General features: G+C 45.2%; 1 protein-coding gene across 1 annotated transcript in view; it reads left to right on the plus strand.

Moving 5' to 3' along the window:
- LOC139532984 (utrophin-like) overlaps positions 1–17922 on the plus strand; it is a 168420-nt gene that overhangs the window by 128926 nt on the left and 21572 nt on the right. Inside the window, exon 3 of the mRNA XM_071331128.1 lies at positions 14540–14632. Within this exon, the coding sequence (XP_071187229.1) occupies positions 14540–14632 (93 nt within the window). The remainder of the gene's footprint in view (positions 1–14539; positions 14633–17922) is intronic.

Below are 17922 nucleotides of genomic sequence, written 5' to 3' on the forward strand. Positions count from 1 at the left end.
TATTATTATTATTATTAACAAGTTGCATTGTGAAAAGTAATATAAACATAGTAATGTAAACATAGTAATATAAATATAGTAATATAAACATAGTGATATAAACATAGTAATATAAACATAGTAATGTAAACATAGTAATATAAATATAGTAATATAAATATAGTAATATAAACATAGTAATATAAACATAGTAATATAAACATAGTAATATAAACATAGTAATATAAATATAGTAATATAAACATAGTAATATAAACATAGTAATGTAAACATAGTAATATGAACATAGTAATATAAACATAGTAATATAAATATAGTAATATAAACATAGTAATATAAATATAGTAATATAAATATAGTAATATAAATATAGTAATATAAATATAGTAATATAAATATAGTAATGTAAATATAGTAATGTAAACATAGTAATATAAACATAGTAATATAAACATAGTAATATAAATATAGTAATGTAAACATAGTAATATAAATATAGTAATATAAATATAGTAATATAAACATAGTAATATAAACATAGTAATATAAACATAGTAATATAAATATAGTAATATAAACATAGTAATATAAACATAGTAATGTAAACATAGTAATGTAAACATAGTAATATAAACATAGTAATATAAACATAGTAATATAAATATAGTAATATAAACATAGTAATATAAACATAGTAATATAAACATAGTAATATAAATATAGTAATATAAACATAGTAATATAAACATAGTAATATAAACATAGTAATGTAAACATAGTAATATGAACATAGTAATATAAACATAGTAATATAAATATAGTAATATAAATATAGTAATGTAAACATAGTAATATAAATATAGTGATATAAATATAGTAATATAAACATAGTAATGTAAACATAGTAATATAAACATAGTAATATAAACATAGTAATATAAACATAGTAATATAAACATAGTAATATAAACATAGTAATATGAACATAGTAATATAAACATAGTAATATAAACATAGTAATATAAACATAGTAATATAAACATAGTAATATAAACATAGTAATATAAACATAGTAATATAAACATAGTAATATAAACATAGTAATATAAACATAGTAATATAAACATAGTAATATAAATATAGTAATATAAACATAGTAATATAAACATAGTAATATAAATATAGTAATATAAACATAGTAATATGAACATAGTAATATAAACATAGTAATATAAACATAGTAATATAAATATAGTAATGTAAACATGTCTTATAATACCATTAATACTCCCTACTGTTATTGGACCACAGGTTGGACACCACTGGTATACATGTGGATGGATGTCTGTCTGTCTAGTTGTGTGTCTGTCTAGATGTGTGTTTGTCTAGTTGTGTGTCTGTCTAGATGTGTGTCTGTCTAGATGTGTGTCTGTCTAGATGTGTGTTTGTCTAGTTGTGTGTCTGTCTAGATGTCTGTCTAGATGTGTGTCTGTCTAGATGTGTGTTTGTCTAGTTGTGTGTCTGTCTAGATGTCTGTCTAGATGTGTGTCTGTCTAGATGTGTGTTTGTCTAGTTGTGTGTCTGTCTAGATGTCTGTCTAGTTGTGTGTCTGTCTAGATGTGTGTCTGTCTAGATGTGTGTCTGTCTAGATGTGTGTCTGTCTAGATGTGTGTCTGTCTAGATGTGTGTCTGTCTAGATGTGTGTCTGTCTAGATGTGTGTCTGTCTAGATGTGTGTCTGTCTAGTTGTGTGTCTGTCTAGATGTCTGTCTGTCTAGATGTGTGTCTGTCTAGTTGTGTGTCTGTCTAGATGTCTGTCTAGATGTGTGTCTGTCTAGATGTGTGTCTGTCTAGATGTGTGTCTGTCTAGATGTGTGTCTGTCTAGATGTCTGTCTAGATGTGTGTCTGTCTAGATGTGTGTCTGTCTAGATGTCTGTCTAGATGTGTGTCTGTCTAGATGTGTGTCTGTCTAGATGTGTGTCTGTCTAGATGTCTGTCTGTCTAGATGTCTGTCTAGATGTCTGTCTGTCTAGATGTCTGTCTAGATGTGTGTCTGTCTGGATGTGTGCCTGTCTAGATGTGTGTCTGTCTAGTTGTGTGTCTGTCTAGATGTGTGTCTGTCTAGATGTGTGTCTGTCTAGTTGTGTGTCTGTCTAGATGTGTGTCTGTCTAGATGTGTGTCTGTCTAGATGTGTGTCTGTCTAGTTGTGTGTCTTTCTAGATGTCTGTCTAGATGTGTGTCTGTCTAGATGTGTGTCTGTCTAGATGTCTGTCTAGATGTGTGTCTGTCTAGATGTGTGTCTGTCTAGATGTGTGTCTAGATGTGTGTCTGTCTAGATGTGTGTCTGTCTAGTTGTGTGTCTTTCTAGTTGTGTGTCTAGATGTCTGTCTAGATGTGTGTCTAGATGTGTGTCTTTCTAGTTGTGTGTCTGTCTAGATGTCTGTCTAGATGTGTGTCTGTCTAGATGTGTGTCTGTCTAGATGTGTGTCTGTCTAGATGTGTGTCTGTCTAGATGTGTGTCTGTCTAGTTGTGTGTCTGTCTAGATGTGTGTCTGTCTAGATGTGTGTCTGTCTAGATGTGTGTCTGTCTAGTTGTGTGTCTTTCTAGTTGTGTGTCTGTCTAGATGTCTGTCTAGTTGTGTGTCTGTCTAGATGTCTGTCTAGTTGTGTGTCTGTCTAGATGTCTGTCTAGTTGTGTGTCTGTCTAGATGTGTGTCTGTCTAGATGTGTGTCTGTCTAGATGTGTGTCTGTCTAGTTGTGTGTCTTTCTAGTTGTGTGTCTGTCTAGATGTCTGTCTAGATGTGTGTCTGTCTAGATGTGTGTCTGTCTAGATGTGTGTCTGTCTAGATGTGTGCCTGTCTAGATGTCTGTCTAGATGTGTGTCTGTCTAGTTGTGTGTCTTTCTAGTTGTGTGTCTGTCTAGATGTCTGTCTAGATGTGTGTCTGTCTAGATGTCTGTCTGTCTAGATGTGTGTCTGTCTAGATGTGTGTCTGTCTAGATGTGTGTCTGTCTAGTTGTGTGTCTTTCTAGTTGTGTGTCTGTCTAGATGTCTGTCTAGATGTGTGTCTGTCTAGATGTGTGCCTGTCTAGTTGTGTGTCTGTCTAGATGTGTGTCTGTCTAGATGTGTGTCTGTCTAGTTGTGTGTCTGTCTAGATGTGTGTCTGTCTAGATGTGTGTCTGTCTAGTTGTGTGTCTTTCTAGTTGTGTGTCTGTCTAGATGTCTGTCTAGATGTGTGTCTGTCTAGATGTGTGTCTGTCTAGATGTGTGTCTGTCTAGATGTGTGTCTGTCTAGATGTCTGTCTAGATGTGTGTCTGTCTAGATGTGTGTCTGTCTAGATGTGTGTCTGTCTAGATGTGTGTCTGTCTAGTTGTGTGTCTGTCTAGATGTGTGTCTGTCTAGATGTGTGTCTGTCTAGATGTGTGTCTGTCTAGATGTGTGTCTGTCTAGATGTGTGTCTGTCTAGTTGTGTGTCTTTCTAGTTGTGTGTCTGTCTAGATGTCTGTCTAGATGTGTGTCTGTCTAGATGTGTGTCTGTCTAGTTGTGTGTCTGTCTAGATGTCTGTCTAGATGTGTGTCTGTCTAGATGTGTGTCTGTCTAGATGTGTGTCTGTCTAGATGTGTGTCTGTCTAGTTGTGTGTCTGTCTAGATGTCTGTCTAGATGTGTGTCTGTCTAGATGTGTGTCTGTCTAGATGTGTGTCTGTCTAGATGTGTGTCTGTCTAGATGTGTGTCTGTCTAGATGTGTGTCTGTCTAGATGTGTGTCTGTCTAGATGTGTGTCTGTCTAGATGTGTGTCTGTCTAGATGTGTGTCTGTCTAGATGTGTGTCTGTCTAGATGTGTGTCTGTCTAGTTGTGTGTCTGTCTAGATGTGTGTCTGTCTAGATGTGTGTCTGTCTAGATGTGTGTCTGTCTAGTTGTGTGTCTTTCTAGTTGTGTGTCTGTCTAGATGTCTGTCTAGATGTGTGTCTGTCTAGATGTGTGTCTGTCTAGTTGTGTGTCTGTCTAGATGTCTGTCTAGATGTGTGCCTGTCTAGATGTGTGTCTGTCTAGATGTGTGTCTGTCTAGATGTGTGTCTGTCTAGATGTGTGTCTGTCTAGATGTGTGTCTGTCTAGTTGTGTGTCTTTCTAGTTGTGTGTCTGTCTAGATGTCTGTCTAGATGTGTGTCTTTCTAGTTGTGTGTCTGTCTAGATGTCTGTCTAGTTGTGTGTCTGTCTAGATGTCTGTCTAGATGTGTGTCTGTCTAGATGTGTGTCTGTCTAGATGTGTGTCTGTCTAGATGTCTGTCTAGATGTGTGTCTGTCTAGTTGTGTGTCTGTCTAGATGTGTGTCTGTCTAGATGTGTGTCTGTCTAGATGTGTGTCTGTCTAGATGTGTGTCTGTCTAGATGTCTGTCTAGATGTGTGTCTGTCTAGATGTGTGTTTGTCTAGATGTGTGTCTGTCTAGATGTGTGTCTGTCTAGATGTGTGTCTGTCTAGATGTCTGTCTAGATGTGTGTCTGTCTAGATGTGTGTCTGTCTAGATGTGTGTCTGTCTAGATGTGTGTCTGTCTAGATGTCTGTCTAGATGTGTGTCTGTCTAGTTGTGTGTCTGTCTAGATGTGTGTCTGTCTAGATGTGTGTCTGTCTAGATGTGTGTCTGTCTAGATGTCTGTCTAGATGTGTGTCTGTCTAGATGTCTGTCTAGATGTGTGTCTGTCTAGATGTGTGTCTGTCTAGATGTGTGTCTGTCTAGATGTGTGTCTGTCTAGATGTCTGTCTAGATGTGTGTCTGTCTAGATGTGTGTCTGTCTAGATGTGTGTCTGTCTAGATGTCTGTCTAGATGTGTGTCTGTCTAGATGTGTGTTTGTCTAGTTGTGTGTCTGTCTAGATGTCTGTCTAGATGTGTGTCTGTCTAGATGTGTGTCTGTCTAGTTGTGTGTCTTTCTAGTTGTGTGTCTGTCTAGATGTCTGTCTAGATGTCTGTCTAGATGTCTGTCTAGATGTCTGTCTAGATGTCTGTCTAGATGTGTGTCTGTCTAGATGTGTGTCTGTCTAGTTGTGTGTCTTTCTAGTTGTGTGTCTGTCTAGATGTCTGTCTAGTTGTGTGTCTGTCTAGATGTGTGTCTGTCTAGATGTGTGTCTGTCTAGATGTGTGTTTGTCTAGATGTGTGTCTGTCTAGATGTCTGTCTAGATGTGTGTCTGTCTAGATGTGTGTCTGTCTGGATGTGTGTCTGTCTAGATGTGTGTCTGTCTAGATGTCTGTCTAGATGTGTGTCTGTCTAGATGTGTGTCTGTCTGGATGTGTGTCTGTCTAGATGTGTGTCTGTCTAGATGTCTGTCTAGTTGTGTGTCTTTCTAGTTGTGTGTCTGTCTAGATGTCTGTCTAGATGTGTGTCTGTCTAGATGTGTGTCTGTCTAGTTGTGTGTCTGTCTAGATGTGTGTCTGTCTAGATGTCTGTCTAGATGTGTGTCTGTCTAGATGTGTGTCTGTCTAGTTGTGTGTCTGTCTAGATGTCTGTCTAGATGTGTGTCTGTCTAGATGTGTGTCTGTCTAGATGTGTGTCTGTCTAGATGTGTGTCTGTCTAGATGTGTGTCTGTCTAGATGTGTGTCTGTCTAGATGTCTGTCTAGATGTGTGTCTGTCTAGATGTGTGTCTGTCTAGATGTCTGTCTAGTTGTGTGTCTGTCTAGATGTGTGTCTGTCTAGATGTGTGTCTGTCTGGATGTGTGTCTGTCTAGATGTGTGTTTGTCTAGTTGTGTGTCTGTCTAGATGTCTGTCTAGATGTGTGTCTGTCTAGATGTGTGTCTGTCTAGATGTGTGTCTGTCTAGATGTGTGTCTGTCTAGATGTGTGTCTGTCTAGATGTCTGTCTAGATGTGTGTCTGTCTAGATGTGTGTCTGTCTAGATGTCTGTCTAGTTGTGTGTCTGTCTAGATGTGTGTCTGTCTAGATGTGTGTCTGTCTGGATGTGTGTCTGTCTAGATGTCTGTCTAGATGTGTGTCTGTCTAGATGTGTGTCTGTCTAGATGTCTGTCTGGATGTGTGTCTGTCTAGTTGTGTGTCTGTCTAGATGTGTGTCTGTCTAGATGTGTGTCTGTCTGGATGTGTGTCTGTCTAGTTGTGTGTCTGTCTAGATGTCTGTCTAGATGTGTGTCTGTCTAGATGTGTGTCTGTCTAGATGTCTGTCTAGTTGTGTGTCTGTCTAGATGTCTGTCTAGATGTGTGTCTGTCTAGATGTGTGTCTGTCTAGATGTCTGTCTAGATGTGTGTCTGTCTAGATGTGTGTCTGTCTAGATGTCTGTCTGGATGTGTGTCTGTCTAGTTGTGTGTCTGTCTAGATGTGTGTCTGTCTAGATGTGTGTCTGTCTGGATGTGTGTCTGTCTAGTTGTGTGTCTGTCTAGATGTCTGTCTAGATGTGTGTCTGTCTAGATGTGTGTCTGTCTAGATGTCTGTCTAGATGTGTGTCTGTCTAGATGTGTGTCTGTCTAGATGTCTGTCTAGATGTGTGTCTGTCTAGATGTGTGTCTGTCTAGATGTCTGTCTGGATGTGTGTCTGTCTAGATGTCTGTCTAGATGTGTGTCTGTCTAGATGTGTGTCTGTCTAGATGTCTGTCTAGATGTGTGTCTGTCTAGATGTGTGTCTGTCTAGATGTGTGTCTGTCTAGATGTGTGTCTAGATGTCTGTCTAGATGTCTGTCTGTGTAGATGTGTGTCTGTATAGATGTGTGTCTGTCTAGATGTCTGTCTAGATGTGTGTCTGTCTAGATGTCTGTCTAGATGTCTGTCTAGTTGTGTGTCTGTCTAGATGTGTGTCTGTCTAGATGTGTGTCTGTCTGTATGAGTGTGTGTGTCTCTAAGTATGAGTCTGTGTGTGTATGAGTGTGTGTCTTTATGAGTGACCGTGTCTGTATCAGTGTGTCTGTCTGTACGAGTGTGTGTGTGTATCTGTATGAGTGTGTATCTCTGTGTGACATCCCCAGCATCCCTCAAAAACCTAGAGAGACACATTCCGTTATTTTCCAACTTGATTAGGGGAGGCTGGAGGTGTGCTGTTACCATGCCGACCAGGGCTCAGGTGTGGTGTGGAGGAATCTATTGAACGGCAGTCTCATCTCCCGCCTGGAGATTAAGGCAGACGGGGGCAGCACACACACACACACACACACACACACACACACACACACACACACACACACACACACACACACACACACACACACACACACACACACACACACACACACACACACACACACACACACACACACACACACACACAGAGAGGAGAAGAGAAGAGAAGATGGTAGGAGAGGAGAGAAGAGGATTGCGAAAGGGAAGAGGAGAGGAGGAATGAGAGGGAAGAGTTCAGACGAGGGGCAGAAAGAGAAAGAGAGACAGAAGGATGAAAGTGATAATAGGAGAGAATTTGAGACAGGAAACAAGGAGTGAGAGAGGAAAAGAGAAGGAGATAGAATCTGCCACACTCCCACTGTTATCCCCCTGGTAACAAAACCCCTTGAGTGAGTGGGTGTGTCTGTGTCTGTGTTTATGTATAATGAGAGATAATGAGAACATATGCTTGCGTTTGACATGGACAAAAAAGAGATTGCAGTGTGTGTGTGTGTGTGTGTGTGTGTAATAGATTGCAGTGTGTGTGTAATATAGATTGCAGTGTGTGTGTATTATAGATTGCAGTGTGTGTGTAATATAGATTGCAGTGTGTGTGTAGTATAGATTGCAGTGTGTGTGTGTGTGTGTGTGTGTGTGTAATAGATTGCAGTGTGTGTGTAATATAGATTGCAGTGTGTGTGTATTATAGATTGCAGTGTGTGTGTAATATAGATTGCAGTGTGTGTGTAGTATAGATTGCAGGGTGTGTGTGTGTGTGTGTGTGTGTGTGTAATAGATTGCAGTGTGTGTGTAATATAGATTGCAGTGTGTGTGTATTATAGATTGTAGTGTGTGTGTGTGTGTGTGTAATATAGATTGCAGTGTGTATGTAATATAGATTGCAGTGTGTATGTAATATAGATTGCAGTGTGTATGTAATATAGATTGCAGTGTGTATGTAATATAGATTGCAGTGTGTATGTAATATAGATTGCAGTGTGTGTGTGTGTAATATAGATTGCAGTGTGTGTGTGTGTAATATAGATTGCAGTGTGTGTGTATTATAGATTGCAGTGTGTGTGTAATATAGATTGCAGTGTGTGTGTAATATAGATTGCAGTGTGTGTGTAATATAGATTGCAGTGTGTGTGTAATATAGATTGCAGTGTGTGTGTAATATAGATTGCAGTGTGTGTGTATTATAGATTGCAGTGTGTGTAATATAGATTGCAGTGTGTGTGTGTGTAATATAGATTGCAGTGTGTGTGTGTGTAATATAGATTGCAGTGTGTGTGTGTAATATAGATTGCAGTGTGTATGTAGTATATAGTGCAGTGTGTATGTAATATAGATGGCAGTGTGTGTGGTATAGATTGCAGTGTGTGTGTAGTATAGATTGCAATGTGTGTGTATTATAGATTGCAGTGTGTGTGTATTATAGATTGCAGTGTGTGTGTAGTATAGATTGCAGTGCGTATGTAATATAGATTGCAGTGTGTGTGTAGTATAGATTGCAGTGTGTTTGTGATATAGATTGCAGTGTGTATGTGACATAGATTGCAGTGTGTATGTGATATAGATTGCAGTGTGTGATATAGATATAGATATATATCTATATCTATATATATATAGATATAGAGTGGAGAGAGTGGAAGACAGAGAGTGGAAGACAGAGAGTGTGGAAGACAGAGAGTGTGGAAGACAGAGAGTGGAAGACAGAGAGAGGAAGACAGAGAGAGTGGAAGACAGAGAGTGGAAGACAGAGAGAGTGGAAGACAGAGAGTGGAAGACAGAGAGAGGAAGACAGAGAGTGGAAGACAGAGAGTAAAATACAGAGAGTGGAAGACAGAGAGTGTGGAAGACAGAGAGTGTGGAAGACAGAGAGTGGAAGACAGAGAGTGGAAGACAGAGAGTGGAAGACAGAGAGAGGAAGATAGAGAGTGGAAGACAGAGAGTGGAAGACAGAGAGTGGAAGACAGAGAGTGTGGAAGACAGAGAGTGGAAGACAGGGAGAGTGGACAGAGAGAGTGGAAGACAGAGAGAGGAAGACAGAGAGTGGAATACAGAGAGTGGAATACAGAGATAGTGGAAGACAGAGATAGTGGAAGACAGAGTGTGGAAGACAGAGATAGTGGAAGACAGAGAGAGTGGAAGACAGAGAGAGTGGAAGACAGAGAGTGGAAGACAGAGAGTGGAAGCCAGAGAGTGGAAGACAGAGAGAGTGGAAGACAGAGAGAGTGGAAGACAGAGAGAGTGGAAGACAGAGAGTGGAAGACAGAGAGTGGAAGCAGAGAGTGGAAGCCAGAGAGAGTGGAAGACAGAGAGTGGAAGACAGAGAGAGTGGAAGACAGAGAGTGGAAGACAGAGAGTGGAAGACAGAGAGTGTGGAAGACAGAGAGTGGAAGACAGAGAGTGGAAGACAGAGAGTGTGGAAGACAGAGAGAGTGGAAGACAGAGAGTGGAAGACAGAGATAGTGGAAGACAGAGAGTGGAAGACAGAGAGTGGAAGCAAAGAGAGAGTGGAAGACAGAGAGAGTGGAAGACAGAGAGTGTGGAAGACAGAGAGTGGAAGACAGAGATAGTGGAAGACAGAGAGAGTGGAAGACAGAGAGTGGAAGACAGAGATAGTGGAAGACAGAGAGTGGAAGACAGAGATAGTGGAAGACAGAGAGAGTGGAAGACAGAGAGTGGAAGACAGAGAGTGGAAGACAGAGAGTGGAAGACAGAGAGTGGAAGACAGAGAGAGTGGAAGACAGAGAGAGTGGAAGACAGAGAGTGGAAGACAGAGATAGTGGAAGACAGAGATAGTGGAAGACAGAGAGAGTGGAAGACAGAGAGAGTGGAAGACAGAGAGTGGAAGACAGAGAGAGTGGAAGACAGAGAGTGGAAGACAGAGAGAGTGGAAGACAGAGAGAGTGGAAGACAGAGTGTGGAAGACAGAGTGTGGAAGACAGAGAGTGTGGAAGACAGAGAGTGTGGAAGACAGAGAGTGGAAGCAAACAGAGTGGAAGCCAGAGAGTGGAAGACAGAGAGAGTGGAAGACAGAGAGAGTGGAAGACAGAGAGAGTGGAAGACAGAGAGTGTGGAAGACAGAGAGTGGAAGCAAAGAGAGTGGAAGCCAGAGAGTGGAAGACAGAGAGAGTGGAAGACAGAGAGTGTGGAAGACAGAGAGTGGAAGACAGAGAGAGGAAGACAGAGAGAGTGGAAGACAGAGAGTGGAAGACAGAGAGAGTGGAAGACAGAGAGTGGAAGACAGAGAGAGGAAGACAGAGAGTGGAAGACAGAGAGTGGAAGACAGAGAGTAAAATACAGAGAGTGGAAGACAGAGAGTGTGGAAGACAGAGAGTGTGGAAGACAGAGAGTGGAAGACAGAGAGTGGAAGACAGAGAGTGGAAGACAGAGAGAGGAAGATAGAGAGTGGAAGACAGAGAGTGGAAGACAGAGAGTGGAAGACAGAGAGTGTGGAAGACAGAGAGTGGAAGACAGGGAGTGGAAGACAGAGAGAGTGGAAGACAGAGAGAGGAAGACAGAGAGTGGAATACAGAGAGTGGAATACAGAGATAGTGGAAGACAGAGATAGTGGAAGACAGAGTGTGGAAGACAGAGATAGTGGAAGACAGAGAGAGTGGAAGACAGAGAGAGTGGAAGACAGAGAGTGGAAGACAGAGAGTGGAAGCCAGAGAGTGGAAGACAGAGAGAGTGGAAGACAGAGAGAGTGGAAGACAGAGAGAGTGGAAGACAGAGAGTGGAAGACAGAGAGTGGAAGCAGAGAGTGGAAGCCAGAGAGAGTGGAAGACAGAGAGTGGAAGACAGAGAGTGGAAGACAGAGAGTGGAAGACAGAGAGTGTGGAAGACAGAGAGTGGAAGACAGAGAGTGGAAGACAGAGAGTGTGGAAGACAGAGAGAGTGGAAGACAGAGAGTGGAAGACAGAGATAGTGGAAGACAGAGAGTGGAAGACAGAGAGTGGAAGCAAAGAGAGAGTGGAAGACAGAGAGAGTGGAAGACAGAGAGTGTGGAAGACAGAGAGTGGAAGACAGAGATAGTGGAAGACAGAGAGAGTGGAAGACAGAGAGTGGAAGACAGAGATAGTGGAAGACAGAGAGTGGAAGACAGAGATAGTGGAAGACAGAGAGAGTGGAAGACAGAGAGTGGAAGACAGAGAGTGGAAGACAGAGAGTGGAAGACAGAGAGTGGAAGACAGAGAGAGTGGAAGACAGAGAGAGTGGAAGACAGAGAGTGGAAGACAGAGATAGTGGAAGACAGAGATAGTGGAAGACAGAGAGAGTGGAAGACAGAGAGAGTGGAAGACAGAGAGTGGAAGACAGAGAGAGTGGAAGACAGAGAGTGGAAGACAGAGAGAGTGGAAGACAGAGAGAGTGGAAGACAGAGTGTGGAAGACAGAGTGTGGAAGACAGAGAGTGTGGAAGACAGAGAGTGTGGAAGACAGAGAGTGGAAGCAAACAGAGTGGAAGCCAGAGAGTGGAAGACAGAGAGAGTGGAAGACAGAGAGAGTGGAAGACAGAGAGAGTGGAAGACAGAGAGTGTGGAAGACAGAGAGTGGAAGCAAAGAGAGTGGAAGCCAGAGAGTGGAAGACAGAGAGAGTGGAAGACAGAGAGAGTGGAAGACAGAGAGGGAAAAAGAGAGAAAACATGGTGTCGATTCTCTCCAAACCTCATTACCAGTCCCCTCCCACTCTCCCTGTTTTTGTCAGAGTTCAGATGTGGCAATAGGCTCATCTTTTCTAAGGAAATCAATTCGCCGCCCCCAAGGCATTGTGGTCTGTCTGGAGACCGAGGCCTTTATTGAGTCACTGGAAGAGGCATGGGGCACACACACACACACACACACACACACACACACACACACACACACACACACACACACACACACACACACACACACACACACACACACACACACACACACACACACACACACACACACACACACACACACTCTAGGGGGCGGGGGGGGGGGGGGGTCGGGCTCAAAGTGGTAAAGCCAGCGTGCCAACCCAAGGGCACGGCCGTGGACAGACTGCCTAGAGATAATCCTAACATAAACAAACAAACTGGAAGAGAGGGAGGGAGGGAGGTAGAAAGGTCGGGAGGGAGGGAGAGATGTGGAGAGGGAGGGAGGGAGGGAGAGAGGGGGGAGAGGCAGAGGGGGAGGGAGGAAGGGAGGGAGAGAGAGGGGGAGAAGCAGAGGAGGGAGGGAGGAAGAGAGAGAGTCGGAGAGGCAGAGGAGGAAGGGAGGGAGAGAGATATGGGGAGAGGCAGAGGAGGGAGGGAGTTAGAGAGAGAGAGAGAGAGAGAGAGAGGGGGGGAGAGGCAGAGGAGTGATGGAGGGAGTGATAGAGGAGGGAGGGAGTTAGAGATAGAGAGAGAGAGAGAGAGAGAGAGAGAGAGAGAGAGAGAGAGAGAGAGAGGGGGAGAGAGGCAGAGGAGTGAGGGAGGGAGGGAGAGAGGCAGAGGAGGGAGGTAGAGAGAGAGAGGGAGAGGCAGAGGAGGGAGGGAGAGAGAGGTGGGAGAGGCAGAAGAGAGAGAAAGAGAGAGAGAGAGAGAGAGAGAGAGAGAGAGAGAGAGAGAGAGAGAGAGAGAGAGAGGCAGAGGAGTGAGGGAGGGAGGGAGGGAGGGAGGGAGGGAGGGAGGGAGGGAGGGAGGGAGGGAGGGAGGGAGGCAGGCAGGCAGGCAGGCAGGCAGGCAGCCAGCCAGCCAGCCAGACAGACAGACAGACAGACAGACAGACAGACAGACAGACAGACAGACAGACAGACAGACAGACAGATACAGACAGACAGAGCCACAAAGAGAACTGTAGAATTGAACAGCGCTAGCCTGAAATCCACACTGAATCACTCAGATTCGCTACTGTTTCAGACAGTGAAGTAACATTCAGTTTGGATCTGATTCCAAACCAGAGCAGAAACATAGACTTGGCAGTCTTAGCAGACATGATAGGTACAGATGTAGGGTCTTAATTTGATCACTCTTTTGTTGCTGAGAATTTAACTGCACCGCAGGAAATGCAGATGAGCTTTGTGATTGACATAAATTCACTGGAAACCTACACCACCACACAGTCATATTAACGGTGTTGCACGTTTCATGTAGCCTACTTTAGGTCAGCGAACAGCCTCACCTCCATCAAGCAACATTATGCACTAAACATTGAACTCCTGTTGCGGCAGGATGATTTAGCTGTGACAATACAGGTCAAATGAAAGACCCTACATCTGTAGCAGTACAGTGTAGAGAATAGGCATGGAGATGAGGGAACACTTATATTAATGAAATCACTGCATGCATCCCAAATGGCATCCTATTCCCTATGTAGTGCACTACTTTTGACCAGGGCCCATAGCACTGTAGTCAAAAGTAGTGCACTATATAGGGAAGAGGATGTCATTTAGGAGACAGACGTACTTTACCCTCTGACTGGGAATACTTGTGAAATGAAAGATGATTTTGTGGGAAAAACATGACGTTTCTATTCGGAATGTCTTTTCATGTTGATTTCCTGTTGCCTAAAATAACGACCTGGAAGTTATTATGAAGTCTGCAGCGGAAGACATCACAGAACAGGCCTTCAGAGGTCAACCAACCCGTATCTAGATACCAATACATCCTTTATACTAGATTAGATAACTGACTGTGGCTACATCTTCTCTCTGTGTTACTATTGTAGCTACATCTTCTCTCAGTGTTACTATTGTAGCTACATCTTCTCTCTGTGTTACTATTGTAGATACATCTTCTCTCTGTGTTACTATTGTAGATACATCTTCTCTCTGTGTTACTATTGTAGCTACATCTTCTCTCAGTGTTACTATTGTAGATACATCTTCTCTCTGTGTTACTATTGTAGCTACATCTTCTCTCAGTGTTACTATTGTAGATACATCTTCTCTCTGTGTTACTATTGTAGCTACATCTTCTCTCTGTGTTACTATTGTAGCTACATCTTCTCTCAGTGTTACTATTGTAGCTACATCTTCTCTCTGTGTTACTATTGTAGCTACATCTTCTCTCTGTGTTACTATTGTCGCTACATCTTCTCTCAGTGTTAGTATTGGAGATGTGTCTCTCTGTGTTAGTATTGGAGATATGTCTTCTCTCAGTGTTAGTATTGGAGATATGTGTCTCTCTGTGTTAGTATTGGAGATATGTCTTCTCTCTGTGTTGGTATTAGAGATATGTATTCTCTCTGTGTTACTATTGGAGATATGTATTTTTCTCTGTGTTAGTATTGGAGATATGTTTGTCGGAGTGTCATGATGTGTGGACCTTGCTCAAAGGCACAAGGACAGGATATTATGGTACCTAGGGTCTGACACCAGAAAAACCAGCACATCTCCCATTTTGTCTTGCTCTGCTGAGGATTTGAACTGACAACGTTGTAACCTGTAGTGATGCGTTGTGCCCTGTTTCCCCAGGCAGGGAAGCCCCCCATCCAGGACCTCTTCACAGACCTATGTGATGGCCGTCGCCTGCTGGAGCTGCTGGAGGGACTGGCAGGGCACGAGCTGGTCAGTCATGTCCTCATTATCCTCCTTACCATCCTCCCAACCCCATTCACCACCTCACCACCTCACCTCCTCACCACCTCACCTCCTTATCCTCCTAGCCCCATGTCTCTCCCTCACCTCCCCACCACCTCACCTCCTTATCCTCCTAGCCCCATGTCTCTCCCTCACCTCCTCACCTCCTCACCTCCTTATCCTCCTAGCCCCATGTATCTCCCTCACCTCCCCACCACCTCACCTCCTTATCCTCCTAGCCCCATGTCTCTCCCTCACCTCCTCACCTCCTCACCTCCTTATCCTCCTAGCCCCATGTCTCTCCCTCACCTCCTCACCTCCTCACCTCCTTATCCTCCTAGCCCCATGTATCTCCCTCACCTCCTCACCTCCTCACCTCCTTATCCTCCTAGCCCCATGTCTCTCCCTCACCTCCCCACCACCTCACCTCCTTATCCTCCTAGCCCCATGTCTCTCCCTCACCTCCCCACCACCTCACCTCCTTATCCTCCTAGCCCCATGTCTCTCCCTCACCTCCTCACCTCCTCACCTCCTTATCCTCCTAGCCCCATGTATCTCCCTCACCTCCTCACCACCTCACCTCCTCACCACCTCACCTCCTTATCCTCCTAGCCCCATGTATCTCCCTCACCTCCTCACCACCTCACCTCCTCACCACCTCACCACCTTATCCTCCTAGCCCCATGTATCTCCCTCACCTCCTCACCTCCTCACCTCCTTATCCTCCTAGCCCCATGTATCTCCCTCACCTCCTCACCACCTCACCTCCTTATCCTCCTAGCCCCATGTATCTCCCTCACCTCCTCACCACCTCACCTCCTTATCCTCCTAGCCCCATGTATCTCCCTCACCTCCTCACCACCTTACCTCCTTATCCTCCTAGCCCCATGTATCTCCCTCACCTCCTCACCACCTCACCTCCTTATCCTCCTAGCCCCATGTATCTCCCTCACCTCCTCACCTCCTCACCTCCTTATCCTCCTAGCCCCATGTATCTCCCTCACCTCCTCACCACCTCACCTCCTTATCCTCCTAGCCCCATGTATCTCCCTCACCTCCTCACCTCCTCACCTCCTTATCCTCCTAGCCCCATGTATCTCCCTCACCTCCTCACCACCTCACCTCCTTATCCCCCTAGCCCCATGTATCTCCCTCACCTCCTCACCTCCTCACCTCCTCACCACCTCACCTCCTTATCCTCCTAGCCCCATGTATCTCCCTCACCTCCTCACCTCCTCACCTCCTCATCCTCCTAGCCCCATGTATCTCCCTCACCTCCTCACCACCTCACCTCCTCACCACCTCACCTCCTTATCCTCCTAGCCCCATGTATCTCCCTCACCTCCTCACCACCTCACCTCCTTATCCTCCTAGCCCCATGTACCTCCCTCACCTCCTCACCTCCTCACCTCCTTATCCTCCTAGCCCCATGTATCTCCCTCACCTCCTCACCTCCTCACCTCCTTATCCTCCTAGCCCCATGTCTCTCCCTCACCTCCTCACCACCTCACCTCCTTATCCTCCTAGCCCCATGTATCTCCCTCACCTCCTCACCTCCTCACCACCTCACCTCCTTATCCTCCTAGCCCCATGTATCTCCCTCACCTCCTCACCTCCTCACCTCCTTATCCTCATAGCCCCATGTATCTCCCTCACCTCCTCACCTCCTTATCCTCCTAGTCCCATGTATCTCCCTCACCTCCTCACCACCTCACCTCCTTATCCTCCTAGCCCCATGTATCTCCCTCACCTCCTCACCTCCTCACCTCCTTATCCTCCTAGTCCCATGTATCTCCCTCACCTCCTCACCTCCTCACCTCCTTATCCTCCTAGCCCCATGTATCTCCCTCACCTCCTCACCTCCTCACCTCCTTATCCTCCTAGTCCCATGTATCTCCCTCACCTCCTCACCTCCTCACCTCCTTATCCTCCTAGCCCCATGTATCTCCCTCACCTCCTCACCTCCTTATCCTCCTAGTCCCATGTATCTCCCTCACCTCCTCACCACCTCACCTCCTTATCCTCCTAGCCCCATGTATCTCCCTCACCTCCTCACCACCTCACCTCCTTATCCTCCTAGCCCCATGTATCTCCCTCACCTCCTCACCACCTCACCTCCTTATCCTCCTAGCCCCATGTATCTCCCTCACCTCCTCACCACCTCACCTCCTCACCTCCTCACCTCCTTATCCTCCTAGCCCCATGTATCTCCCTCACCTCCTCACCTCCTCACCTCCTCACCTCCTTATCCTCCTAGCCCCATGTATCTCCCTCACCTCCTCACCTCCTCACCTCCTCACCTCCTTATCCTCCTAGCCCCATGTATCTCCCTCACCTCCTCACCTCCTCACCTCCTTATCCTCCTAGCCCCATGTATCTCCCTCACCTCCTCACCTCCTCACCTCCTCACCACCTCACCTCCTTATCCTCCTAACCCCATGTATCTCCCTCACCTCCTCACCACCTCACCTCCTTATCCTCCTAGCCCCATGTATCTCCCTCACCTCCTCACCACCTCACCTCCTTATCCCCCTAGCCCCATGTATCTCCCTCACCTCCTCACCACCTCACCTCCTTATCCTCCTAGCCCCATGTATCTCCCTCACCTCCTCACCTCCTCACCACCTCACCTCCTTATCCTCCTAGCCCCATGTATCTCCCTCACCTCCTCACCACCTCACCTCCTTATCCCCCTAGCCCCATGTATCTCCCTCACCTCCTCACCACCTCACCTCCTTATCCTCCTAGCCCCATGTATCTCCCTCACCTCCTCACCTCCTCACCACCTCACCTCCTTATCCTCCTAGCCCCATGTATCTCCCTCACCTCCTCACCACCTCACCTCCTTATCCTCCTAGCCCCATGTCTCTCCCTCACCTCCTCACCACCTCACCTCCTTATCCTCCTAGCCCCATGTACCTCCCTCACCACCTCACCTCCTTATCCTCCTAGCCCCATGTATCTCCCTCACCTCCCCACCACCTCACCTCCTTATCCTCCTAGCCCCATGTATCTCCCTCACCTCCTCACCACCTCACCTCCTTATCCTCCTAGCCCCATGTCTCTCCCTCACCTCCTCACCTCCTCACCTCCTTATCCTCCTAGCCCCATGTATCTCCCTCACCTCCCCACCACCTCACCTCCTTATCCTCCTAGCCCCATGTCTCTCCCTCACCTCCTCACCTCCTCACCTCCTTATCCTCCTAGCCCCATGTATCTCCCTCACCTCCTCACCACCTCACCTCCTTATCCTCCTAGCCCCATGTCTCTCCCTCACC

Source organism: Salvelinus alpinus, chromosome 10 (genome assembly GCF_045679555.1).
Source record: "Salvelinus alpinus chromosome 10, SLU_Salpinus.1, whole genome shotgun sequence".
NCBI lineage: Eukaryota > Metazoa > Chordata > Actinopteri > Salmoniformes > Salmonidae > Salvelinus > Salvelinus alpinus.